This window comes from Urtica dioica, chromosome 5, assembly GCF_054948205.1.
Source record: "Urtica dioica subsp. dioica isolate 48M chromosome 5, U.dioica_male_clone48M_v1_H2, whole genome shotgun sequence".
In the NCBI taxonomy this organism is placed as follows: domain Eukaryota; kingdom Viridiplantae; phylum Streptophyta; class Magnoliopsida; order Rosales; family Urticaceae; genus Urtica; species Urtica dioica.
The window spans coordinates 454,477-481,817 of NC_142760.1; the positions used below are offsets into that span (position 1 = coordinate 454,477).

At 36.4% G+C, this 27,341-nt stretch overlaps 4 protein-coding genes across 4 annotated transcripts; 3 read left to right on the top strand and 1 right to left on the bottom strand.

Moving 5' to 3' along the window:
- The first annotated feature begins 285 nt into the window (after nt 1–285).
- On the top strand, nt 286–4,365 carry LOC149394626 (TMV resistance protein N-like). Its single transcript, XM_089614914.1, has 5 exons — nt 286–836; nt 1,437–2,547; nt 2,613–2,915; nt 3,003–3,731; nt 3,837–4,365. The coding sequence occupies exons 1-5, from the start codon at nt 379–381 to the stop codon at nt 4,242–4,244; spliced, it is 3,009 nt and encodes a 1,002-aa protein (XP_089471040.1). The 5' UTR covers nt 286–378; the 3' UTR covers nt 4,245–4,365.
- Nucleotides 4,366–9,124: 4,759 nt separating this feature from the next.
- On the top strand, nt 9,125–13,514 carry LOC149394627 (TMV resistance protein N-like). The gene is made up of 5 exons (XM_089614916.1): nt 9,125–9,695; nt 10,355–11,465; nt 11,531–11,833; nt 11,916–12,644; nt 12,767–13,514. Exons 1-5 carry the CDS (start codon nt 9,247–9,249, stop codon nt 13,241–13,243), a joined length of 3,069 nt encoding a protein of 1,022 aa, XP_089471042.1. The 5' UTR covers nt 9,125–9,246; the 3' UTR covers nt 13,244–13,514.
- A 1,967-nt stretch (nt 13,515–15,481) lies between these two features.
- Nucleotides 15,482–21,946, bottom strand: CHR24 (chromatin remodeling 24). The gene is made up of 22 exons (XM_089614910.1): nt 21,716–21,946; nt 21,558–21,617; nt 20,519–21,480; nt 20,292–20,422; nt 20,141–20,195; nt 19,880–20,008; nt 19,507–19,614; nt 19,371–19,426; nt 19,184–19,274; nt 18,823–18,963; nt 18,628–18,705; nt 18,138–18,347; nt 17,985–18,056; nt 17,823–17,903; nt 17,619–17,737; nt 17,277–17,388; nt 17,111–17,179; nt 16,921–17,015; nt 16,685–16,816; nt 16,103–16,168; nt 15,893–16,016; nt 15,482–15,817 (listed from the first exon to the last, which is right to left on the bottom strand). The coding sequence occupies exons 1-22, from the start codon at nt 21,828–21,830 to the stop codon at nt 15,665–15,667; spliced, it is 3,159 nt and encodes a 1,052-aa protein (XP_089471036.1). The 5' UTR covers nt 21,831–21,946; the 3' UTR covers nt 15,482–15,664.
- Nucleotides 21,947–22,762: 816 nt separating this feature from the next.
- On the top strand, nt 22,763–26,674 carry FIP2 (potassium channel tetramerization domain-containing protein / pentapeptide repeat-containing protein). Its single transcript, XM_089615697.1, has 12 exons — nt 22,763–22,986; nt 23,102–23,239; nt 23,610–23,716; nt 23,843–23,977; nt 24,441–24,596; nt 24,697–24,780; nt 25,053–25,099; nt 25,195–25,268; nt 25,855–25,913; nt 26,001–26,060; nt 26,126–26,206; nt 26,464–26,674. Exons 1-12 carry the CDS (start codon nt 22,944–22,946, stop codon nt 26,515–26,517), a joined length of 1,038 nt encoding a protein of 345 aa, XP_089471823.1. The 5' UTR covers nt 22,763–22,943; the 3' UTR covers nt 26,518–26,674.
- Nucleotides 26,675–27,341: the final 667 nt, after the last annotated feature.

Here is a 27,341-nt window from a genome sequence, read left to right on the forward strand (position 1 = left end):
ATTCAATTATACACCCAAAATCTCAAATTCACTATAAAAATACAAAGTAACTTACAAGTACTCATCATTAGTTTTTCTTTTGAATTTGGGATTTGCATGGGTTTTAGAAAGTTTAGTCGTGGATTTTGTAGTTAGAACTTAGAAGCTTAGGAAAAAAAAAGAAAAAGAAAAGGAATATTTTTAGTTTTTTTTTTTGGGTCTTTTTTTAATGAAAAAATTAAAATTAATTGATAGAAATGTGTCGGTGGCGGTCAATAGTCAATACGCGCAAAGAGGAGAAGAAAAATTCATCGCAAACTCTCTAAAATCTCATTGACCTCTCAAATCGCGCTCATCACTGTCATCAGAACTCACAAAATAGAAAAACTCATAAAAGATATGGGTCATGTGGCCGGTTACGACGTCTTCATAAGCTTCCGAGGCGACGATACTCGCCGGAATTTCACGAGCTATCTCTATGCGGCCCTGAGAGACCAGCAAGTCGAGGTCTACAAGGACGACGTGAATCTCCCGAGGGGCGGCGATATCTCTCCGTCGCTTTACAGTGCAATCGAGGGCTCTAAGATCTCCATAGTCGTTTTCTCTCGAGACTACGCTTCGTCGCGGTGGTGTCTCGACGAGCTTGTCCACATCCTCAAATGCAAGAGAGAGAGGAATCAAGTGGTCTTTCCGGTCTTCTACGGCGTTGACCCCTCCGATGTTCGGAATCAGAGACAGAGTTACGGATCGGCTTTCCTCGAACACGAAAAGCGCTTCGAATCAGAGAAAGTGGCTCACTGGATATCTGCTCTTCACGAAGCTGGCAGTCTCGCTGGCTGGGATTCAGCCAATCACGGGTAATCATTTTCATTCCATTCGAACTTGGATACACATGCTCTGGTTTTTTTACTTTTATTTCGACGGAGTTTGATTTTCGGTATTCTAGTTTTCGAGTTTTTCTCACTTCAATTGAAACTCATCACAACTTTCGCAAAAAGACCACACACAATAGTGTGACTTTCTGCAAATCACACCAAACAAAAACTATTTGCAAAATCTTAACTTGATTACATAAATAATTGAATTGATCATATTTGCAATAAAATCTAACTCATAGGGCCGATCTAGATTATAAAAGGCGTGTAGATTGTATCTCGCACAAAATCTCATCTCGTTTTTTTTTTTTTTTTTTTTTAATTTCAATATTTAGTTAAGATTGATTGAAAATGTTGATATCTTCCTTACCTAGTTGATTGAAAATATTATAATGCCAAATAGATCTGGCATGATTTTTTTTTTCTGGCTAGGAAACAAGCATGACTTTTGTGGAGGACAACTTCGCAGAGGTTCTTATCACCTAGTTGTCCTCTTTTATTGATCATTTTCGATATTTTTGGTGTTTATTTCAATAATTTTTGTGAGTTTTAATTAACATGTATTCTTGCATACCATCCCAGGTCTGAATTACAATTAGTGGAGGAGATTGCTCAAGCAATTGTGTCGCAACTATCTAGTATTTACTCAATAAAACCTAGTCATGAAAATATCGAAACCTACTCTTTAGTCGGGATCGAAAAACGTCTAGAGGACCTTGAATCATTGTGGTCCGTAGACTCTTTAGATGTGGATGTCGTAGGCCTTTGGGGAATGGGCGGGATCGGAAAGTCAACTCTAGCAAAAGTCGCACATGAACATTTCTCTTCCAGATTCAAAAGTTGTTTCTTTGTGAATGTTAGTGACCACGTCAGAAAACACGGGCCGAGTCACTTGAAAAGGGAACTTTTCGCCGCGTTGTTAAGAAACGGGAATGTCGACACGGAGAGTAGATTTTCAGATGCTCGGCTGCGTCGCACAAAGTCATTCATAGTTCTCGACAATGTCGATGAGCTAGAACAGTTGGAGTGTTTGTTCGAAGATCATGATCCCCAAAAGATGAAAAACCAATTTGGTGCGGGAAGTAAAATTATTTTAACTAGCAGAGATAAGAAAGTGCTAATGGAAATGGCTGATTCTGTTTACGAAGTCAAGGCATTGGACGATAAGGAAGCGGTTCAACTATTTCTTCGTAATGCCTTCAGATCAGGAAAGGAGTTGAAAAGCAAAGATTATGCAGAGCTAACAAACAGAGTTGTAGCTTATTGCGGAGGTAATCCGTTGGCTCTCAAAGTATTGGGTTCTTACCTTCGTTCAAGGAGCTCAGAAGAATGGGAAAGCGCGCTCAGTGAGCTGAAAAAGACTCCAAATGAAAAAATCCTAAAAGTGTTAAGGATGAGCTACGATGCGCTTAATCCCGTGAAAAAGTCTCTATTCCTTGACATAGCTTGTTTCTTTGAAAGGAGAGAACGGGAGGAATTCGTGCGCGATATTTTAGGGCTTGAGTCTCATTTAGGCATTAGAGTTCTCGTTGAGAATTGTCTCGTCTTCGTTGATAGAGATGGTTGTCTATTAATGCATGATTTGGTACGTGAAATGGCATGGGATATCGTTCATAGAGAATCGGTGGAGCTTGGAAAGCGAAGCCGGTTATGGAATACTGAAGAAGGTCTTTATGTATTGAAAAAGAATAAGGTAACTTGAAAAGCACACTAAGTCTTTATTTTTATTCATTTAAATTGATGTATTCTATATTTCAGGGTTCTGCGACACTTGAAGGAGTCTTCTTAGACACGTCAAATATGAGGCAAGATCTACAACTGAGGCCCACAATCTTTGAAGCAATGGAAAATCTGCGGTTGCTCGCAATTCACAATAAGTCTCACAATTCCAAAAAAAATGTATTGTTTCCTCAAGGCCTTCAATATCTTCCAGATTCACTTAGGTATCTCGATTGGCCATACTACCCTCTGGAAACTTTGCCCCTGGATTTTGAGCCTCAAAATCTCGTCTGTCTTCGGATGCCATACAGCAAGCTTAGGAAGCTATGGAATGGAGATTTGGTATGCTTTTATATATGCGCCACGCCCTATATAAGTACAATAATCCAAATACTCCTGCATGTTAATTCAATAATATTTTTTTTACAGCATCTTGGAAATTTGAAATATCTTCACCTAAACGGCTCTTGTTTGGTTGACCTTCCCGACCTCTCTGAAGCTCCTGAACTAAAGGCCATTTATTTGCAATGGTGTCGTTCTCTTCGGCGACTTCCTAAGCTACCCAAATATCTGAGGTTCTTAAACCTGGAATATTCAGGGGTAGAAGAATTTCACTCGTCGTTCGAGTCTCTTGAATATTTGGAGTACCTGAATCTCACAAGTTGTGCTGCGCTAAACAGTCTCCCAAAACTACCAAAAAATATAGAGATGTTAGACATGTCATACAACAAATTCGAGATACTTCCTTCAAGCTTTAGGCACATGTTGGGATTGACATTTCTCTCGTTACACGATTGCTGTAACATCGAATCTTTGCGAGACCTTCCGCCATCCTTGGAGATTATCGATGTTACTTGTTGCACATCGCTTAAGACAATCGACACGCGTGGATGCTCGTCGTTGAGAGGGATATGTGCTTCACAATGTACGTTATTGACGCACTTCTTTGTTGACAAGCCCTTAAACATCGAAAGTCCTTTTCTTAGGAAGCGATTCTACTCCAGGCAGTCCAAGTTTCTCCTAAGGGAGTCGTATTGGTTCAGTCCGGAAACTATTGATAGCTTTTCCTTCAACTTTTGCACAAAACTGGATCCAGGCTCTGTGGAGAACGTTTGGATGCAATACCAACGTCTACTATTCATGGCACTGGAATATGGGGTAATTTTAACATGAGTAGCGTAGTTATATATATATATGTGTGTGTGTGTGTGTGTATATATATTCTCGAATACTTTATCAAAGCAAGTGTTTCACACTGTACAGGTGTTTTGGGCCCCGGTTTATGCTTGCTATCCTGGAGATGAATTTCCGAACGACTTTGACCATCAATCGGGGGGCTCTCAGTTAATTCTCAGACTTCGTCGGCGTGTTGGTCTTTGTGCGGCTGTTGTACTTGCATTCGAAGGTGTCTCTGAGGCTGATGATTGGCAAGTGGAACGCTTCGAAGTCATGTGCGATGTTAGTTTGAAGACCAGTTCCGGAACTCAACTATATGATCGTGGCTGTAACTGTAAGTTCTCTATAAATCTTCACGAGGGACCAATGAGAGACCATGTTGTGATGTGGTATATTTGCTTGAGAGATCCGGTAGAGGCAGTGTTCGATTTTGGAATAAGAAATGCTCATCATCAAAAAGTTAAAATTAAAAGATGCGGGATTTACACGATGTAACCATTTTACAAGATGTTTTTGTTTGTGTCCCTAGACATGTGTAATTTAGGCTATTTTCGCTAAATTAAACTTTGTACCTATAATTTTATGCATGATATTGATGTACTCGACCGGTTCTGTATAGATTAACCATTGAGATTATTTTTATCTTACTGGATGGCATGAAAACGAGCGTTTAATTTTTTTTAATTGCCAGTTGCATTTTAGTTCGAAAAGGTATAGTGAGTTTTATTTCTTTCTTTCTTTGAGTCAAAAGGCCATGACCCAATGACATGCTCTTGTGAACAGAGGTTGTAATTTTCCAAGTAGCGCTTTAATTACTTGTACCATTAGTCAGCAATCAACCAAATCGATATCGATGTGATCTCCAGGGAGACTTTCTTTAAAACAATAAATCGATGTGATCTCTAGGGAGACTTTCTATAAAACAATAAAATTGGACAAATAAGAAGGAAAGTATTATTAGACGTTTTCCGTTTTCGGAGGGAAAATAAAATTCATCTACATTTGAACATGTAGAGCCCCCACTTTTATATCTCTTCTCAATATCTTTTCATTTTCCCTAGTATTTTAATAACTTCAAAATACAACATAAATTTCTAATTTTCTACTCATTTTCCCTTATATTTTTTTTTTTATTCTCAAATATTCATTTTCTCTCAAATTATCCGAGTTTCAAGCAAACCTCAAGGAAACAATACATAGAATTATTTTTAGTACTCGTTTATGTATGCGTGTACATCCTTCATATCATTCAAGTTTCAACCAAGACTGATAATAACTTTTTACTTCGTCTCAATTGTGGCTTGATTCAATGACCTCAAACTGATGTGGGTGGAGGTACTCTGCTCTCACTCAGTCAACCTATGATAAATCATAGGTGTCCCATGAAGCAGTTGGACTAAATTTGCAATAAAAAAAATTCAAATAAATGAAACAAAATCAAATTTACTATTCTGCTTATCATTTCCTTTTTCACCATTGTAAGATAATCCCTCTTCTTTATTGGACCTTGTTAAGCTAAAAGAGATAACAAAGGGAGAAGCTCATCGACAGTGCATTTGTTTCAAACTCACGTAATACGCTTATAAAATGATTATATAATTAAAATATGTTTAATACGTGAACGCAAGTGAAATCAGCTTGTATTGATAATTATTTTTTTTGTTTTGTTTTAATCACAAAATAAGCATATGAAATCCTCAACAAGCAGGGGGTTTTCGGTCAAAAAAGAGAGTTTTTTGCCCACTTGATGACGATTTTGATTTTTTGAGCTACAAAAGGATTCTAAACATTCAACACCCTTTGGAAATCATCATTAAAAGAGTCCAAATCAATCACATCCTTTCCTTTTTGCTTTAGCCTCTGAAGCTCACCACTCAACTCCAATAATTGTATTTCAAGCTTCTCTCCCTTGTCTGGCAATCTTGACACGATGCTCTATAAATAAAAATAAAACATTAGTTGATAATATCACAACATTTACTTGTCCAAATCAAGGATTTAAAAACCGGGGGAACCGGACGGGAACCGGTCCGGTTCCCCCTATTTGGAGCTCCCCGGCACCGGAACCACCAAAACCGGAACTTTCCGGTGGTTCCGGGAAAACCGTCGCGACCCAGACCATTTTTGCCAGCTTTCCGACTGGATCCCGCCGTCCCGCCCATTTCCCGACGCGACGAAGGCCAAATCTTCCCAGATCCCGCCGGTAACCCGTTTCCCGGTCCACTTCCCGGCCAAATTTTATTTTTTGATGATTTTGAGTTTAAAACTTGAAATTTCTTGATAATTTTTGAAGATTAAGTATAAATTGATAGTTGTGAACTTAAATGTAGTGTTGATTTAAGGTTTGTATTCATGATTCTAATTTTTTGTAATTAATCCGAATTATTTGGTAATTTTTTGATTATTTAGTGATGATTAAGTTTATGATGAAGTGGTTTATTGATTTATGAAGATATTTTGTGACTTGTTTTTAATTTTAGAAATTTTGTGTTGATGTTTGTAATTTTTTTGGATTTAATCCGAATTATTTGATAATTTTGTGATTAGTTAGTGATGATTAAGGTTATGATGAACTTGTTTATTGATTTATGAATAAATTTGTGACTTGTTTTTAATTTTAGAAATTTTGTGTTGATGTTTGTAATTTTTTTGGATTTAATCCGAATTATTTGATAATTTTGTGATTAGTTAGTGATGATTAAGGTTATGATGAACTTGTTTATTGATTTATGAAGAAATTTTGTGACTTGTTTTATCCTACGTACTTTGTATGTTTTTTTTTGTATATTTCTTTTCTGAATTCCCCTCGGTAAATACCGGTATTTGACGGTATCCCTCTACGGTAACGGTAAGTTCAACGGTATCGGTTTCCTTTTTTTTTCTCGCTTCCCCCGGTATTCCTTTACGGTACGGGCGGTTACCAGTAAATTCGAAGGCTCGGAACGGTAACGGTAACGGTATTTCGATCCTTGGTCCAAATATGAGATCTACATTTATACCTTATCTCCAAGAGTTTTAGAGATGCGAGCGATTCTCTCTTTGATCTCTGACTCGGTAAGTCTATCCGGCGATGAGTTCTTCTTCTTTGGTTTGGCATCCTTCGGATTGAATGCGTACTCAGAACTGTCGTTAATGCAAACCAATGTCTCATTAATATGATATTACATTTCTTGACGTACAAGTCAAACCAAGAAAACAGAACTGCGTACCCGTCAACACTTTGTTCAACTGAGTTGATTGACGCCCACATATGTAGCCCCAGTTTTTCTGTTCTCAAAAAGGTAAGTAAAGGAGCTCCGACAATAACTAGCTAATCATCTTCTTTGAATATCGTAAGAGTATATTTTATTTTAGGATTTTTGGCCTTGAACTTTATTGATTGTGTTAATAATATAGTCCCTAACCTTTTTTTTAGCATTTTGGTCCATAACCTAATGATTTTGTAGCACTTTTTAGTTCTTTTTTTTTTAAAAAAACTATCTAAAAAAATTCTAACTATACAACCTAAAACATATATACTGACTATGATAGCTTGTTCAGAATTTTTAAAAGTATCATTAGAATCAATTCGTGCTCTTATAATATACAGTTATTTAAACTTTTATCCAATGTTTTTAGGATCAAAATATAATTTAGCTAGTTCTTTTATAAAATTAACAAGATCTGTTAGCCTGTTCTGAAAAGGCAAGTATATAAGCTCCAACAATAACTAGCTAATCATCTTCCTTGAGTAAGGTAAGTAAGTACATTTGTTATAAACTTATAATATAAAAATGTAAATAATTAGACAAGCCAATATTCACCTTTTCAATTCTTCGTCTTCCCCGTCTGTGCTCTGCACCGGAGCCGCCTTTGAAAAGAGTAAACTGTGATGACTAACGCCCGCTATGCCAAGACTCTCCAAAAACTTTATGTGAATACCCAGTTGCTCATCCCTGGTTTAAAAAAATAAAAATACATAATCAGAAGAATAGTAAATCCTAGAGTGAAAAATCCTTACCGACTTCATATAAACAGATATTCATTGTGTGTATGTAAAGAATGACATACATTATATGCAGGGAATCATGCTCTTCATGCAGTTGTTGCTGAGTCGGAGAGACGTCGAAACCCTGTGCTGGTAGACTGAAAAGCTCTCGAAGATCCTGCAAATATTTCGGTCACAAACTCAGCATTGTCAACGAGAAATAGAAAAGTAATTACAACCTGAGATGAGTTTTTTTATGTCTTCTATATATAGCACTGGTCGAGCTACTTCTTAAGTAAAGCCCGACGTAATAAAGCATGGTAAAAAAACTAAAACGCAAACCTTGGATTCCATGCAGGGTCAACAACGATTACACGATCTGCTCTCGTAAGTGTAATACCCCAAACCACCGACTTGAGACGTTAGCAGAAATATCGGAGGCGCGTCACCACTTTGGTAATCCTAATAACGGTAAAAATAAATTAATAAAAATATTATTAAACAAAAGAAACTATAATGGGTTTTAGAAAGTTTAGTCGTGGATTTTGTAGTTAGAAGCTTAGAAAAAAAAAAAAAAAAAAAAAGGCATATTTTAGTTTTTTTTTGTCATTTTAATGAAAAAATTAAAATGAATTGAAAGAAATGTGTGTTATAAACTTTATAACACACACAATACGCGCAAATAGGAGAAGAAAAACTCATCACAAACTCTCTAAAATCTCATTGACTTCAATACACTCTCATCACTGTCATCAGAATTCACAAAATAGAAAAACTCATAAATTTCATTTTGTAAACCTAAAAATTATCAAAATATCAAGATTAGACTCATTAATTTAATAATATATGAAATTGGACTTTTGGACACTTTCGGACAAAAATATCCCTGAAATTCAAATAACACATCTTCTTCTCTCATTTCAAACCCTCTTTATCTCTTTCCGTCTTCATCACAAGTCTTGTCACCTTCGAATTGATTACGCTAGGATTAGAACTTTCGATGGTCGAGCTTCGATTTTGGGGGTTTCGTATCATTTTTAGGAAGGTTCCATAGTTAGAGTTTCTATAAAAACTTGGAATAATCTGATGAATCTCATCGTAGGTCATCGGATTCCGGTGAAATCCGATGAGATTCATCGGATTTTTCCGATGACCTTCAACCCAAAATCTCTGTTAAAATTCGATGAAATCCGTCAAAATCTGATGCAATCCGTCAAAATCCGATGGGTCATATGTGTTGGTATTAGTTGTGTCTTAAGTCTTAACCACGGTTAGTGTTTAAGTAGTATCTGGCTATCTGCTAGCTTGACAATGGTTTATAAATGGTTAAGTTAGTGATAGGCTTAAGTTAGTTAGGCGGAGAGAGTGTTATATAATACTGTGCTATAGGTTTTACTGACACACAGACACGAAGAGAGAAAGAGAGAGAGAGAGAGAGAGAGAGAGAGAGAGAGAGAGAAATCGTTTTGAGAGATTGAGCGAGAGAATTGGGGATAATATTCTTGGTAGTTCATCTTCTTCTTCAACAATATGGCCGGTTACGACGTCTTCATAAGCTTCCGAGGCGACGATACTCGCCGGAATTTCACGAGCCATCTCTATGCGGCCCTGAGAGACCAGCAAGTCGAGGTCTACAAGGACGACGTGAATCTCCCGAGGGGCGGCGATATCTCTCCGTCGCTGTACAGTGCAATCGAGGGCTCTAAGATCTCCATAGTCGTTCTCTCTCGAGACTACGCTTCGTCGCCGTGGTGTCTCGACGAGCTCGTCCACATCCTCAAATGCAAGAGAGAGAGGAATCAAGTGGTCTTGCCGGTCTTCTACGGTGTTGACCCCTCCGATGTTCGGAATCAGAGACAGAGTTACGGATCCGCTTTCCTCGAACACGAAAAGCGCTTCGAATCAGAGAAAGTGGCTCACTGGATATCTGCTCTTCACGAAGCTGGCACTCTCTCTGGCTGGGATTCAGCCAATCACAGGTAATCATTTTCATTCCATTCGAACTTGGATACACATGCTCTGGTTTTTTCACTTTTATTTTCTGATTTTATTTCCACGGAGTTTGATTCTCGGTATTCTAGTTTTCGAGATTTTCTCACTTTATTGTGTGACTTTCTGCAAATCACACCAAACAAAAACTATTTGCAAAATCTTAACACTCAAGACTCAAAATCACTAGAGAATTTCAGTGTTTCCCATAGAGACTCTTTAACGTTAAATGTCGGTGTAGCTTATGACCTCTTCTTGATCACATAAATAATTGAATCGATCATATTTGCAATAAAATCTAACTCATAAGGCCGATCAAGATTATAAAAGGCGTGTAGATTGTATCTCGCACAAAATCTCATCTTAAATTTCAATATTTAGTTAAGATTGATTGAAAATGTTGATTTAGGAACAATGTGCTAAACATCTACCTTACCTAGTTGATTGAAAATATTATAATGCCAAATAGATCTGGCATGATTTTTTTTTTTCCTGGCTAGGAAACAAGCATGACTTTTGTGGAGGACAACTTCGCAGAGGTTCTTATTACCTAGTTGTCCTCTTTTATTGATCATTTTCGATATTTTTGGTGTTTATTTCAATAATTTTGTGAGTTTTAATTAACATGTATTCTTGCATACCATCCCAGGTCTGACTCACAATTAGTGAAGGAGATTGCTCAAGCAATTGTGTCGCAACTATCTAGTATTTACTCGATAAAATCTAGTGATGAAAATATCCGAACCTACTCTTTAGTCGGGATCGAAAAACGTCTAGAGGACCTTGAATCATTGTGGTCCGTAGACTCTCTAGATGTTGATGTTGTAGGCCTTTGGGGAATGGGCGGGATCGGAAAGTCAACTCTAGCAAAAGTCGCACATGAACGTTTCTCTTCCAGATTCAAAAGTTGTTTCTTTGTGAATGTCAGTGACCACGTCAGAAAACACGGGCCGAGTCACTTGAAAAGGGAACTTTTCGCCACATTGTTAAGAAACGGGAATGTCGACACGGAGAGTACATTTTCAGATGCTCGGCTGCGTCGCACAAAGTCATTCATAGTTCTCGACAATGTCGATGAGCTAGAACAGTTGGAGTGTTTGTTCGAAGATCATGATCCCCAAAAGATGAAAAACCAATTTGGTGCGGGAAGTAAAATTATTTTAACTAGCAGAGATAAGAAAGTGCTAATGGAAATGGCTGATTCTGTTTACGAAGTCAAGGCATTGGACGATAAGGAAGCGGTTGAACTATTTCTTCGTAATGTCTTCAGATATGGAGAGGAGTTGAAAAACAAAGATTATGCAGAGCTAACAAACAGAGTTGTAGCTTATTGCGGAGGTAATCCGTTGGCTCTCAAAGTATTGGGTTCTTACCTTCGTTCAAGGAGCTCAGAAGAATGGGAAAGCGCGCTCAGTGAGCTGAAAAAGACTCCAAATGAAAAAATCCTAAAAGTGTTATGGATGAGCTACGATGCGCTTAATCCCGTGAAAAAGTCTCTATTCCTTGACATCGCTTGTTTCTTTGAAAGGAGAGAACGGGAGGAATTCGTGTGCGATATTTTAGGGCTTGAGTCTTATTTAGGCATTAGAGTTCTCGTTGAGAAGTGTCTCGTCATCATTGATGGAGATGGTTGTCTATTAATGCATGATTTGGTACGAGAAATGGCATGGGATATCGTTCATAGAGAATCGGTGGAGCTTGGAAAGCGAAGCCGGTTATGGAATACTGAAGAAGTTCTTACTGTACTGAAAAAGAATATGGTAAGTTAAAAAGCACACTAAGTCTTTATTTTTATTCATTTAAATTTATGTATTCTATATTTCAGGGTTCTGCGAAAATTGAAGGAATCTTCTTAGACACATCGAATATGAGGCAAGATCTACAACTGCGGCCCACAGTCTTTGAAGCAATGGAAAATCTACGGTTGCTCGCAATTTACAATAAGTCTCACAATTCCAAAAAAAATATATTGTTTCCTCAAGGCCTTCAATATCTTCCAGATTCACTTAGGTATCTCGATTGGCCATACTACCCTCTGGAAACTTTGCCCCTGGATTTTGAGCCTCAAAATCTCGTCTGTCTTCGGATGCCATATAACAAGCTTAGGAAGCTATGGAATGGAGATTTGGTATGCTTTTATATTTGTGCCCTATATAAGTACAATAATCCAAATACTCCTGCATGTTAATTGAAGAATATTTTTTTTACAGCATCTTGGAAATTTGAAATATCTTCACCTAAACGGCTCTTGTTTGGTTGACCTTCCCGATCTCTCTGAAGCTCCTAAACTAAAGGCCATTTATTTGCAATGGTGTCGTTCTCTTCGGCGACTTCCTAAGCTACCCAAATATCTGAAGTTCTTAAACCTGGAATATTCAGGGGTAGAAGAATTTCACTCGTCGTTCGAGTCTCTTGAATATTTGAAGTTCCTGAATCTCACATGCTGTGCTGCGCTAAAGAGTCTCCCAAAACTACCAAAAAATATAGAGATGTTAGACATGTCATACAACAAATTCGAGATACTTCCTTCAAGCTTTAGGCACATGTTGGGATTGTCATTTCTCTCGTTACACGATTGCTGTAACATCGAATCTTTGCAAGGCCTTCCGTCATCCTTGAAGATTATCGATGTTACTTGTTGCACATCGCTTAAGACAATCGACACGCGTGGATGCTCGTTGTTGTTAGGGATATGTGCTTCACAATGTACGTTATTGACGCACTTCTTTGTTGACAAGCCCTTAAACATCAAAAGTCCTTTTATTAGGAAGCGATTGTACTCCATCCAGTCCAAGCTTCTGCGAAGGGAGTCGTATTGGTTCAGGCCGGGAACTTTTTGTAGCTTTTACTTCAACTTTTGCGCTAAACTGGATCCAGGCTCTGTGGAGAATGTTTGGATGCAATACCAATGTCTACTATTCACCGCAGTGGAATATGGGGTAATTTTAACATGAGTAGCGTATTTATATATATTTGTGTGTGTGTGTGTGTGTGTATATATATATATATTTTTTTTTTTTTCTCAAGTACTTTATCAAAGCAGGTGTTTCACACTGTACAGGTGGATTGGGCCCCGGCTTATGCTTGTTATCCAGGAGATGAATTTCCGAACGACTTTGACCATCAATCGGGAGGCTCTCAGTTAATTCTTAAACTTGATCGGCGCTTGTATAAACCATACAAAGGTGTAGGTCTTTGTGCGGCTGTTGTACTTGCATTCGAAGGTGTCTCTGACGCTGATGATTGGCACGTGGAACGCTTCGAAGTCACGTGCGATGTTAGTTCGAAGACCGATTCCGGAACTCAACTATATGATCGTGACTGTAACTGTATGTTCTCTATAAATCTTCACGAGGGGCCAATGAGAGACCATGTTTTGATGTGGTATATTTGCTTGAGAGATCCGGTAGAGGCATTGTTCGATTTTGGAATAAGAAATGCTCATCATCAAAAAGTTAAAATTAAAAGATGCGGGATTTACATGATACCCTCTAGAGGTGAGTTACTATTTTACAAGATGTTTCATACCAAATTATAAGGCTCTGTATCCCTCGACATGTGTAATTTAGGCTATTTTCGCTAAATTAAACTTTGTACCTATAATTTTATGCATGATATTGATGTACTCGACCGGTTCCGTATAGATTAACCTCCGAGATTATTTTTTATCTTACTGGATGGCATGAAAACGAGCATTTAATTTTTTTTAATTGCCGTTGCATTTTACAAGATTATTTAATTTGTTGAAGCTTTTGACGAAAGCAACCCAAAACTGTTCATTTAGTTCGAAAAGGTATAATGAGTTTTATTTCTTTCTTTCTTTGAGTCAAAAGGCCGTGACATGTTCTTGTGAATAGAGGTTGTAATTTTCCAAGCAGCACTTTAATTACTTGTACCATTTGTCAGCAATCAACCAAATGGATGAAGAAATTTCATTTTATAGACCTATAAATTAATAAAATATCGGGATTAGACTTCACACTTTAAAAATATCTAAAAAATGAATTTTTGTCCCAATTTCGGACACAAATACCCTTTTGAATAAATACACTCATTTCACTTTCACTTTCTATCTTTTCAATCCTTATTTCGGTCTTTCATACTCGATTCCGACGATATATAACTAAATTCAATGAGATACGAGGGAATCCGACGAGCTATGATAACATATAATGACAAAATTTTACGTGAATTTGACTTTTTCCGCGTAAAATGTCCAAAAAGTATGAATTTTATCGTATCTCATCGTACGACATCGTACGACATACATTATAATTATAATGTACATTATAATGTGTATGAATTTTATCGTACATTATAATTATAATGTATCGTATCTCATCGTACGGTATCGTACAGCATCGTACATTATAATTATAATGTACATTATAATGTGTGAATTTTATCGTACATTATAATTATACATTATAATGTGTATGAATTTTATCGTACATTATAATTATAATGTATCGTATCTCATCGTACGGTATCGTACAGCATCGTACATTATAATTATAATGTACATTATAATGTGTGAATTTTATCGTACATTATAATTATAATGTATCGTATCTCATCGTACGGCATCGTACGAATCGTACATTATTACATCATAATTTGTATGAATTTTATCATACATTAAAATTCATACAAATTATAATGTACATTATAATTATAACGTACGATGCCATACGATAATGTATGATGCTATACGATAAAATTCATATTTTTTGGACATTTTAAGCTGAAAAAATTAAAATTCACGTGAAATTTTGTCATTCTATGTTATCATAACTCATCGGATTCCTTCATATCTCATTGAATTTAGTTATATCTCGTCGGAATCGAGCATGAAAGATCGAATGAAGGATTGAGAAGATATCTCAAGTGAAATGAGTGTATTTGTTCAAAAGGGTATTTATGTCCGAAATTTGGACAAAAGTCCATTTTTAGATATTTTTAAAGTGTGAGGTCTAATCCCGATATTTTGTTAACTTGTAGGTCTATGAAATGAAATTTCTCAGTGGATATCGATGTGATCTCTAGGGAGATATTCTTTAAAACAATAAATCGATGTGATCTCTAGGGAGACTTTCTTTAAAACAATAAAATTGGACAAATAAGAAGGAAAGTATTATAGACGCTTTCCGTTTTCCTTAAAAAAAAAATTGGAGGGAAAGTAAAATTCATCTACATTTGAAGTTTGAACATGTAGAGCCCCCATTTTTATCTCTTCGCAATATCTTTTCATTTTCCCTAGTATTTTAATAACTTCAAAATACAACAGAAATTTCTAATTTTCTATCTCATTTTCCCATATATTTTTTTTTCTCAAATATTCATTTTCTCTCAAATTATCCGAGTTTCAAGCAAACCGTAATGAAACAATACATAGAATTATTTAAGTACTCGTTTATGTATGCGTGTAGTACATCCTTCATTTCCTTCAACTGATAATAACTTTTTACTTCGTCTCAACTGTGTCTTGATTCAAAGACCTCAAACTGATGTGGGTGGAGGTACTCTGCTCTCACTTAGTCAACCTATAATAAATCATAGGTGTCCCAAGAAGCAGTTGGACTAAATTTGCACTAAAAAAAATTCAAATAAATGAAACAAATCAAATTTACTACTCTGCTTATCATTTCCTTTTTCACCATTGTAAGATAATCCCTTTTCTTTATTGGACCTTGTTAAGCTAAAAGAGATAACAAAGGGAGAAGCTCATCCACAGTGCATTTGTTTCAAACTCACGTAATACGCTTATAAAATGAATATATAATTAAAATATGTTTAATACGTGTAGGTAAGTGAAATCAGCTTGTATTGATAATTTTCTTTTAGTTTTAATCACAAAATAAGCATATGAAATCCTCAACAAGCAGAGGATTTTCGGCCAAAAAAGAGAGTTTTTTGCCCACTTGATGACGATTTTGATTTTTTGAGCTACAAAAGGATTCTAAACATTCAACACCCTTTGGAAATCATCATTAAAAGAGTCCAAATCAATCACATCCTTTCCTTTTTGCTTTAGCCTCTGAAGCTCACCACTCAATTCCACTAATTGTATTTCAAGCTTCTCTCCCTTGTCTGGTAATCTTGACACGATGCTCTATAAATAAAAATAAGACATTAGTTAATAATATCACAACATTTATTTGTCCAAATATGAGATCTTCATTCATACCTTATCTCCAAGAGTTTTAGAGATGCGAGCGATTCTCTCTTTGATCTCTGACTCGGTAAGTCTATCCGGCGATGAGTTCTTCTTCTTTGGTTTGACATCCTTCGGATTGAATGCGTACTCAGAACTGTCGTTAATGCAAACCAATGTCTCATTAATATGATATTACATTTCTTGACGTACAAGTCAAACCAAGAAAACAGAACTGCGTACCCGTCAACACTTTGTTCAACTGAGTTGATTGACGCTGAAGATCCCACATATGTAGCCCCAGTTTTTCTGTTCTCAAAAAGGTAAGTAAAGGAGCTCCGACAATAACTAGCTAATCATCTTCTTTGAATATCGTAAGAGTATATTTTATTTTAGGATTTTTGGCCTTGAACTTTATTGATTGTGTTAATATAGTCCCTAACCTTTTTTTTAGCATTTTGGTCCATAACCTAATGATTTTGTAGCACTTTTAGTCCTTCAAAAAACAATCTAAAAAAATTCTAACTAAACAACCTAAAACATATATACTGACTATGATAGCTTGTTTAGAATTTTTAAAAGTATCATTAGAATCAATTCGTGCTCTTATAATATAAAGTTATTTTAACTTTTATCCAATGTTTTTAGGGTCAAAATATAATTTAGCTAGTTCTTTTATAAAATTAACAAGATCTGTTAGCCTGTTCTGAAAAGTCAAGTAAATGAGCTCCGACAATAACTAGCTAATCATCTTCCTTGAGTAAGGTAAGTAAGTACATTTGTTATAATATAAAAATGTAAATAATTAGACAAGCCAATATTCACCTTTTCACTTCTTCGTCTTCCCCGTCTGTGCTCTGCACCGGAGCCGCCTTGGAAAAGAGTAAACTGTGATGACTAACGCCCGCTATGCCAAGACTCTCCAGAAACTTTATGTGACTATCCAGTTGCTCATCCCTGGTTAAAATAAATAATCAGGATAATAGTAAATCCTAGAGTGAAAAAATCATTAACAACTTTATACAAACAGATATTCATTGAGTGTATGTAATGAATGACACATTATATGCAGGGAATCATGCTCTTCATGCAGTTGTTGCTGAGTCGGAGAAACGTCGAAACCCTGTGCTGGTAGACTGAAAAGCTCTCGAAGATCCTGCAAATATTTCGGTCACAAACTCAGCATTGTCAACGAGAAATAGAAAAGTAATTACAACCTGAGATGAGTTTTTTTTTTCTTTTTTTTTTTACCTGTTGACTAAAGTATCTAGTCTGTTCTTTTTGCTCAGTTGCGGTTCTAAACAAGCCTCCTTTGAAAATCTAATCAACAGAGTATGAGGAGTTAATATCGGTACGGATATACATTATGAATCTGTTTTGTTTTTAACCCAAGTAAGAAAATCAGAAATTAAATAACCTGTTTCCTGTAAATCTTCTCCTCGACGGTCCCACACGTCATCAATCTATATACAACGACATCCTTTGTTTGACCAATTCTATATGCCCGGTCAACACTTTGGCTATCCGTACTGCAATTATTGTAAACAAGTTCAACCAGAATTACATTATTTATCATAATTACACCAACGTCCCTCTCAAATGGAATAAAAAGTAGGAAGAAAAACTACGAGCGCCGTAATTGTTTTTATTTTTTAGTTTTAATCCTAAATTTTATGCCTTCTATATAAAGCACTGGTCAAGCTACTTCTTAAGTAAAGCCCGACGTAATAAAGCATGGTAAAAAAACTTAAACGCAAACCTTGGATTCCATGCAGGGTCAACAACGATCACACGATCTGCTCTTGTAAGTGTAAGACCCAAACCACCGACTTGAGACGTTAGCAGAAATATCGGAGGCGCGTCACCACTTTGATAATCCTAATAACGGTAAAAATAAATTAATAAAAATATTATTAAACAAAAGAAAATATAAGGACAAGTGGATATATATACTAATTCTTACGTTGACAATCTTCAGTCGATCGCTAGCTTTTGTGGTTCCATCAATCCGTAAGTATTCATAGCCATTAGACGCCAGTGAATCCTAGGGATTTCACAAGTCGTAATATATAAATATCAGAGATCGTAATAAGCAGAACTACAAAATGCAGAGAAAATTCAGTACCTGAATGATATTAAGCATCTTTCGAGTTTGCGAGAAGATCAGAACGTTATGCCCCTTCGGGATTAAGTCACCCTGGGTAAGAGCAAAGCACAGTTAGCGCAACGAAATCCCAACATATTAACTGATGAGATGGGATGATGAATCGCGGCTGACCAGTAAAGACGAAATGAATGATATTTTGCAGGAAATGTTGTCGTGATTCTCGTCGAAGTCGTCGGTTTCGGCTGCATCGGCAAGGTACATTGCCAATTTGTTGGCCACGGTAACCTCGTCCGGTTCTAGAAATGAATCCATCTCTTCAAGAACATCTTCCGCGGCACGTTTAGTCAACAGTAATGGATGGTCACAGATTTTCTTCAAGATCTGCTTGATTAAAAAAGAAATTAAATAGCACACATATATCGATTGTTGCCTTGTTGTAGAAGAGAAGGAGCATCAACATTTGTGATATGCAAAGACAGTTAAGATTCAAATGAGGAATGGTTTGAAAGATCTAATGAAATATCCTTCCTAATGTTTATTGCTATTATTATGCACAGAAAGAAAGCAATATATATATATATATATATATATATATATATTAGCTTGTAGACCTGAAGATATAATAATAACAGAGAGACTCAAAATAAGCATAAAACTATACCGTTAGTGCAGCCAAAGGCGAACCGTCGAAAGCTGAGAGAACCAGCTCACTCTTCAAATAAGCTTCATATATTTGTCTCTGCGCAAGATGAAATCATTTATTTAACATGAGAGTAAGATTCAAACTGCCTGTGCAGAAAATCTGGACCCGAGTCCAAAGGGAAAACATAAAAAATAAAGTAAAAAAGATCTGAACCTGACAACTAGTCAATTTTAGCCACACGATGAGCTCGCTCTTTTTAGAAAGTTTTTCTTTCCCTTCGTTGGCCTCATCATCGTTAAACACTTCAGTCTTCAAGCGACGTAAAAAGTAAGGTTTAATACATTCTCGAAGATCCTGTAGTTATCATAGCAAAGAGTTATAGTAGCGGTCATCATCCACAAAACTACATAACAAAATTGAGTCAGACGATGATAGAAATAATTTGTCACAAGCTCCATTACCATTCAGAAAGATGAAGTATATAATGCATTCTTGACAAAGGCTATATATTGATAGAATCCTAACAAAAGTGAGAAAATATGTGTTTCTCACACAGCTATATGAATATTGTTACCTTTGCAACTTCAGACCCAAATCTCTTCTGTCTCTCCGAAGCATTTTTCTCATTCCCACGAAGAATAGGCTGCTCAAACCTCTCCTTAAAACTGAAAAAACACCCCCAAAATTTCATATCAGTGTCAACACAGATTGGCTCAAACCATATGGAAATGAAACAAAATGAAGACAAATTTTTATTTTACCTCTTCTTATCACCGAAAAGCTCAGGGCAGCAGAAATTAAACAATGCCCACAACTCCTGTTAACAGTGAATATATTAAATTTCATGTTCATCCTTTTGCATCAAGTTTCATGGAAACCAATCAGAAACATCCAGACCTTGAGATTGTTTTGAATTGGAGTACCGCTTATGATTATTCGATGCGCACTTGGTATCTCAAGCAAACTTTTGGCTCTTTGCGTACTAGGATTCTTTATCAGATGTCCCTATCACAATAAACAAACAGCCACAAAGTCAGTGCAACAGAATAAAGTTCACTCTTTGTTGAATCACAACCACATTGTAAAAGAGAATCCATTACCGGTGAGCTTAGTCAGTGAGACAAACACGATGAATCAAAACTGATCTTACTAAGCTAATTAGTTACTTGGTATTAATAGCAGCAATGAGAGATGGGGCGTAAGGGTTTATAAACGGGTCTCAAAACCAATAGACTTAAAGTAGTAACAGAACTAATTAATTGATACATACTTCGTCGAGTATCATATAATCCCAGGTCATCTCGTCGTCATTTTCATCATCATAAAAGTAGCCGTCTCCTCGCAAAGATTTCGTGTTTGCCCGCACAATGTCGTAAGTTGTAAGTAATATGCCTTTGTCCTACAAATATTTTCAATCATCCACCAAAACCTTAGACACGTATTAACCACAAAAAAAATAAGTCAAGAGCACAAGATCATGCTTCTTTTTAAAGCGATGGAATAAATCGATACCACAAATCAAATTGTTTACCTGAAGAACATACTGGAGCTCATATTGCCTAGCTTTAACACAAGTTCCAAAGTATCTGCAACAATTTTTCAAATACCCGAACATAAATATTTTGAGTGTAAAATGAAAGAAAAAGCGAAATAAATAAGATTAACATAAGAAGCATTCTCACTCTCTTGTCTTATCCGATAGACCAACAATCGACAATTCTTTGATCCAGTGAGGAAGCAATGTCTTTGGGGCCACAATCAGCGCTCTCTTGATCAGACGCGAAGAGAACAGTCCAGCCAAAAACCCACAAATCTGCACGCCAAATCGAAACAAACAAAACATCAAAACTTCACACACACACACACACGCACAAAAGAATATCAGGTTCAATAAGCGATTCCCTCGTACCTGCATTGTTTTTCCAAGGCCCATATCGTCCCCTAAAATCCCTCCTTTTCCTTGGCAGTGCAGAGACCAAAGCCACTTTAGACCTTCGCGTTGATGAGGGTACAACATTTTTGCAATATGGCCCTTTAATCTGTACGTAAATCTCGCACCACGCAGAGTTATGGAATTCTCATCCTCTGAAGCCCCAACGGAGTTCTTTTCGCCACTCACCACAACACAGTCGTCATCGTCGCTCGATTTTCCCGACTTTACCGATGTCTTCTTATCAACCCTCAGAAATTCGTACTTGTCAAGAACGCCGCTTTTCTTCTTCTGAGTCTCACTCTTTAACTTCCCTTTTCCGACCTTGGAAACAAAAGAGCGTTCAGACCTCGTATTCCCTAAAGAACCATCACCGTCTTCATAACCAGCTCTTCTTTCCTTTGCGACGCTCACCACAGCACAATCATCTTCGCTCTCTTCTTCTCTTCCAACAAAAAACTGATCCACGCACGGCTTTTCCAAACCGACCACTTTCTTCTCATCAGCAACGGGAACTTCGTCTTTCACGTAGCTCTCGTGTTCGTGACTAGATTTTCTTTCGTCGGAATCGGGATCGGCGGATTTAGCCGAAAACGAAGACCCTGCGCTCGCATATTCAGGAGGATCGCCGTTCTCCTCCGGAATTTCTTGGAACAGTTTTTCAGCTGGGCTGGGCTTTTCGCCCCCGTTTTTCCTCTTCTGGATCGAAAGATTCTCGAGCCTCGCACTCAACTCGCCGAGGATATCCATGATCTCATTACCTCCATCGCTCGCAATCGCATCTCGAGTCTTCGGCGGCGGCGGAGGAGAATCAAAATCAGTAATCTTAGAGAAATCAGGCTCGTCGTCAGAGACAGAGACCGAGATTTTCTCATCGACCTGACTCGAGAGCTTGCACAGACGCCGCCGGCCCTTGATCTTCACCTTCACCGGCTTCTCCTCTGACGAAATTATTCCATTTCAAAATTAGGGCATAAACACAAACAGATGGTGAGCGTCGAAGAATGTGAATGAATACCTGGAGGAGAAGAGCTGTCTTCGAAAAGAGCTTCGATTCGCGCGTTTTCCGAGTCATCATCTGAAGAACACAGTCGACGGTCAACGATCGGAGCTCAATGTTTCGAAGGTTCGAGAAGGAAAAGAGAAAGAGAGAGTCGTCGGAAATAGAATCCTTACGGTGGCGGAGGGGTTTGGAAGAGGCGGGCTTGGGAGGAGCTGAGAGTTCTTGGAGGAAGCGATAGTGAGAGTCGTTCAGACTCTGCGGCTTCTTCTTGATGCTCTTCTCCGCCATTTTCGCAGAGCTTTCGAATCGCCAGAGAAAGAGAGCGTAGTATTCGAAACTTATGGCCCAGCAAAGGTCTTGTGTTATGTAATGTTATGTTGTGTTGTGTTGTGTGCTTTTTCCCGCTCGGTCTCTCAACTTTTTTGAATTTTGTATTTGTGTTGCTTAATTTTTGTGCATCTAAAAATAATAATTTTTGTTTAATTTTGTATTTTTGAGTTTTTTTTACCTTTGATTTTTCTCTAAAAAAATAGTAATTGACATCTTGATTTTAATTCAAATGGGTTTTTATTTTTAGGTCAGACTTGTGTTTAATATGGTAGACAAGTGAGAGGATTACTGAAAATGTAGAATGGGGGTTATTTAGTTTGGCTTTTGTAGGAAAGAAAATTACAAGGTGGGTCATAATTATAAATATCCGCAAATATTGGAACTAAAAGTTGGAAGGAAATTTTTATCAAATGAGTTGATTATTATACTACGCAAATATTATAGTCTTTGAATTATTGTGTTTCAATACAAACATTAAACTTTTTCAAGAGATACTATACCTGTTATAATGGAAAAATATAACTGAGGTGATACACCGAACAATGAAATATATACCTGTTCGTAGTAAATTTGAATGAGAAATAAACATGATTATAAGTTGAGAATCGATGACCCTTGGAACAAAGAGAAAGAGTTTCAATCAAATAATGAGTATTATTGTCAATATACTTGTCATCTCATCTACATTTAACATCATATGTAGTAACACTGATACAATTTTATAACATTATTTATTTTTTTAATAAATTTTAAACATTGAGTATTAAACTGCCCACTAATAAATCAAAAATATTGACTATTTTCACCACCAATCTCTTTTTATTTATAGCATCACGTCTATAACAAAATACCATCATATATAGATGGGCATATCAATTTAAAATAACATTGATATAATAATCTTATATGACTTGTGAGTTAATTTTGGTATCGACGCGGAAAGAAGCAAATACAGAGAGAGAGAGCTCATCAGATCACTAATCTTCTTCTTCTTCTTCTTCGCGTTTAAACAAATCTGAAATCTAAAACCGTATTTATCTCTTTATATATAATAAGAATAACAATTATAGTATGACGGAGTCTTGTTCCTCTTCTCTGGTTCGCCTCAACATCGGTTAGTTCTCTTTTACAGCTCAGATTCTGCTGTTTCACTGCTACTCGAAATTTCCCTAAAATTTTGTAATTCGATTTGCTAAATCCGAATCTTGATTCTATGTTTGGCTTCCAAGAACAAGACGAAGAAGAAGAAATGAGTGATCAAACCACAATACACACACTTGGAATCGAACAAGACCCATTCGATTGTATTACTACAATTAATAATAATAATAATAATTGTTCCCCTTCTCTGGTTCGCCTCAACATCGGTTAGTTATCTCTTACACCTATGTTTACTTTACACAGATCGTTCAGTTTCACTGCTACTGGAAATTTCCCTAAATTTGTAACTCCATATGCTAAATCCGAATCTTGATTCTATATTTGTCTGCCAAGAAGAAGAAGAAGAAATGAGCGATCTAACCACAACACACACACACTTGGAATCAAACAAAACCAATTCGACTGTATTACTTTTCGAGTGTTAGCCGAATAAAGAGACTTAAATAAATGACAAAGAAGATAGAAAATGAATAATTACCAACGTAAATTGAGTCATTCGTATGGGAATGAAATTCTAATTTTTTTTTTCTTTTCCTTGAAAGACATAGAACATGTTTGGGTTTGTGGTTGTTGTAGGAGGTAAGAAATTCTGCACAACGGTGGACACGCTGAGTCAGCGAGAACCGGAGTCCATGCTGGCGGCCATGTTCAGCGGCCGCCACGCGTTGCAGCAACACGACAAGGTCATCCATTCATTCATTGACTTATTGCATTGATTGTGGCTTTCAAAGCTCTCTGAGAGTGTATATATATATATATATATATATATACATACATACGTATATATATGTTTGTGTGTGTGTTTCCAGGGATATGTGTTTGTGGACAGAGACGGGAAGCACTTCCGACACATCCTGAACTGGCTCAGGGACGGCGTTGTTCCGACCTTGAAAGACACCGCATATCCCGAGCTCCTCCGCGAAGCCGAGTACTACCAGTTATTGGTAATCTCAATATTCACATTCGACATTATTACTTTAGCAATAACGTTATTGTCGGCTCTATAACACTCACTCGCTCGCATTTTTCTTAAGTGGGTTTTAATGGTCAACCTTCCCAAAACCAGTGTTTTCTCTGGCGATCTCACAGAAACTTATCTTCTAACTTTGCTTTTCCTTTTTTAGAATGAGTTATCATCCTTAGAGTTTATGTCGAGTTATAGAATTTTGTACTTTTTATTTTATTTTATATTTTCTTACCATTGTCCGCAGGGCCTTTAATTAGTGGTGTCATTGTTATTAAGACTTTTTATATCGTAGAGGCAAGGTCATGATAACTGAATCTGGTATCTGATTATTACTAACCAATATATTTGGGTTTCATATGAATAAGTAAATAAAAAGAAAATGTGGGTATTACTCTGACGGGGCTGGTCACTTTATTGCTCTACATGACACTGAAATATAGGGACTTGTCGAAGGAATCAATGGTGTTTTATCAAAAAAGAAGGACGGCGAAGAGTTGACCACTGAGCTAACACGTACCGATATCATCAAGTGTATACAGTCCGAGAAAGTCAAACTTCGAGGTGTTAATCTCTCCGGCCTCGACCTCTCGAAACTCGTACGTCTTTCATCCTCATGCTTGCACTAGAATTAGTCGAAAAATATTACGGTTCTCGTGTAATTTAAAAGTTGCATTGTCATTGTGTGAATTTTCGCAGGATCTTTCGTTGGTGGACTTTAGCTATGCATGCCTTAAAAATGTATTCTTCTCACGGGCAAATCTTCAGTGCGCTAAGTTCCGGGTACGTTTCTTTGCAACCACAAATCACGAGATGGACATATAAGAATACGTAGAAGCTAGGTTGGGCTATAAATAAGAGGGATTAGTAGTACATGAGAGGATTATGATAGAGAGTCCTAGTGGGGTCCGATATCCATCCCTTTAATTCCTTTCTTTTATATTTCCATCAATACAAGTTGTATTAGTTCAAATTGAAATCACAGCCCTATGTTTTGTGATTTTTTTTATATGAGTGCCAAATTATTATTTTTAATTAATTATTTGGGGTGATAGGATGTCGAGGCCGAGGGTGCAATATTTCATAATGCGACTTTGCAAGAGTAAGATCTGCGATACTCTCTTTATTTATCTATTTACTTTCTATGATTGAGTGGTAAATCCTCTCACTGATGATTTTTGTTTTTGTCTAGAAAAGATGTGAGTTTACCGGAGCCAATCTACGTGGAGCAGTATTAGCCGGTGCTAATCTCAAAAGCGCAAACCTTCAAGGCAACACATTTTCTTTCCTAATATATATCTTTTGCTGTTTTAGTTCTCAAGAGGATTTCATATTTTACTTTTTTCCGCCTGAAACTCTTTTAGTAATTTCATCGTAGGAGCTTCATTCATACCAAATCGGATAAAAAAATTTCCAGCATTTTACTTTCTCTAGTTCTTATTTTCGGGTCTCGGAAATAATCTATTGAAGTCTTTGTTATGATCTTCGATTGTCCTTGGAGTTACATAGAATGCTAAACGATTTGTCTCTTGTGAATGTTGATGATAGAACTACAAAGAATATCTGGAAAATGTACAAGCATGGAGTGTGAAAAGATTTGGTAGCATTTGAGTTGGAACGTAATAAACTCGGATCATTTATTTGAACGAGGATTTTATTATTAGATGACTTACTAGATAGCTCAAATTCAATCACAGTCAAGTCCATTGCTTATTTAAAGTTAAACTAGTTATATCAATGATGTTTCTTCTTTGATACACCTTTCTTTCCCTGAAATGTTTTATCAATAAATAAGTAAATAAATAAAAGTGGAGTTATTTAGTATATGTGAGTTTGTTTGGATTTTTGTTTGTTCAGATTCATGTTTGATCGATAGTAGCTTTTGCCTAGCCGACCTCCGATCGGCTCACTTACAGGTCAATTATTTATTTGATTTGTTATTTGATTAGATTACAAGAATTTCCTTGTTTTTCAAATGTGCCCTAATAATACTTGTTTTTCAGAATGCTGATCTTACCAATGCTAATTTGGAAGGGGCTAATCTTGAAGGAGCCAATTTGAAGGTACAACTTGTTATATTTATTTAGTTTCGATTTAAAATATTCAATTTCGTATGAACGGAAATCAGGGAGCGAAGTTGAGCAATACCAATCTGAGGGATGCAAATCTTCAGCGAGCATATCTGCGCCAAGTTGATCTCAGAGACACGGTCAGTTTCTTTTATTTGGAGAAATTTGGTAAATTATGACCAGTAACACATTAAATTTGGTTTCAGTGTTAGAAATTTGAAAGATGTGGCTCTTGAGGGTGTACTTTGGTCCGGCGTGTCAATTTTTTTTTTCTTTCTTTCTAATAATTGAATAGAAACCGAATCTCATGTTATTGATTATATTTGATGTCATGTAATGTCATAAATAGGACCCGGTTTTCATAAATTATATGATTTGTTTTTGGTTTTGTTCACAGCATTTGGAGCGTGCGAAGCTTGATGGTGCAAATTTACTTGGAGCCACCAGATAGATTGTAATTGTATTTACAAGTGTTGTTGTGTGTGTGTGTATGTCAAAGTTACATGACTTCCTGGTGCGTTCTTTCAAAACCATGTAATTACGATTGACTTCCTGTGACAATAATATAGTTTCCTTTATTTATTATAAAATATGGAGATTCATATTCAGATGCTTTTGGTAAAATTATAAATCATTCATAGGTTAGGCTGCAGCTAAATAACTGATTGTAAAATAATTAATAAAATTGTCACTTTCTTTAAAATTTCCAAATATAAGGTGGAACAAATTTGGCACTGGTTATAAATTTATGGATATGGGGGCAATATAAATTTATATATGCATTTTCCCCCTTCAATTTCTTTTTCTATAATTATGTTAATAATCTAAACACTGTTTTTGGGTGTTTGATGGTGTAGGACTTCCTCCCTTTAACAGTTTAACGAGATAAGTCTTTGGAGGTAGCTCATTAAAATTCGAAGAGTTTGTTCAAAGTGGAATAGCCTCCGATAGTTGTTTTTTTTTTTTTAATTTTTTTCAATATTAGTTGTTGAACTTTTTATTTTTAATAAAAAATCGTTTTAATTTTTTAAGTGTCCATTTTATCCTCAATAACTATCGATCAGTTTTCAATAACCGTCGACCTGATTTCAATTGTTGACCATATTTCAATAAATGTTAATTAGATTTCAATAATTGTTGACCAGATTTCGAACACAAGAGTATTTTTGTCCGGGTAAAAAAGAAACGGTCACTGCCTAAATATTTTGAAAACATGAGTGAGATATGAAAGTAACGCGTTATGTAATTTTCCCTTGTTCAAATTTGTGCTCGTGT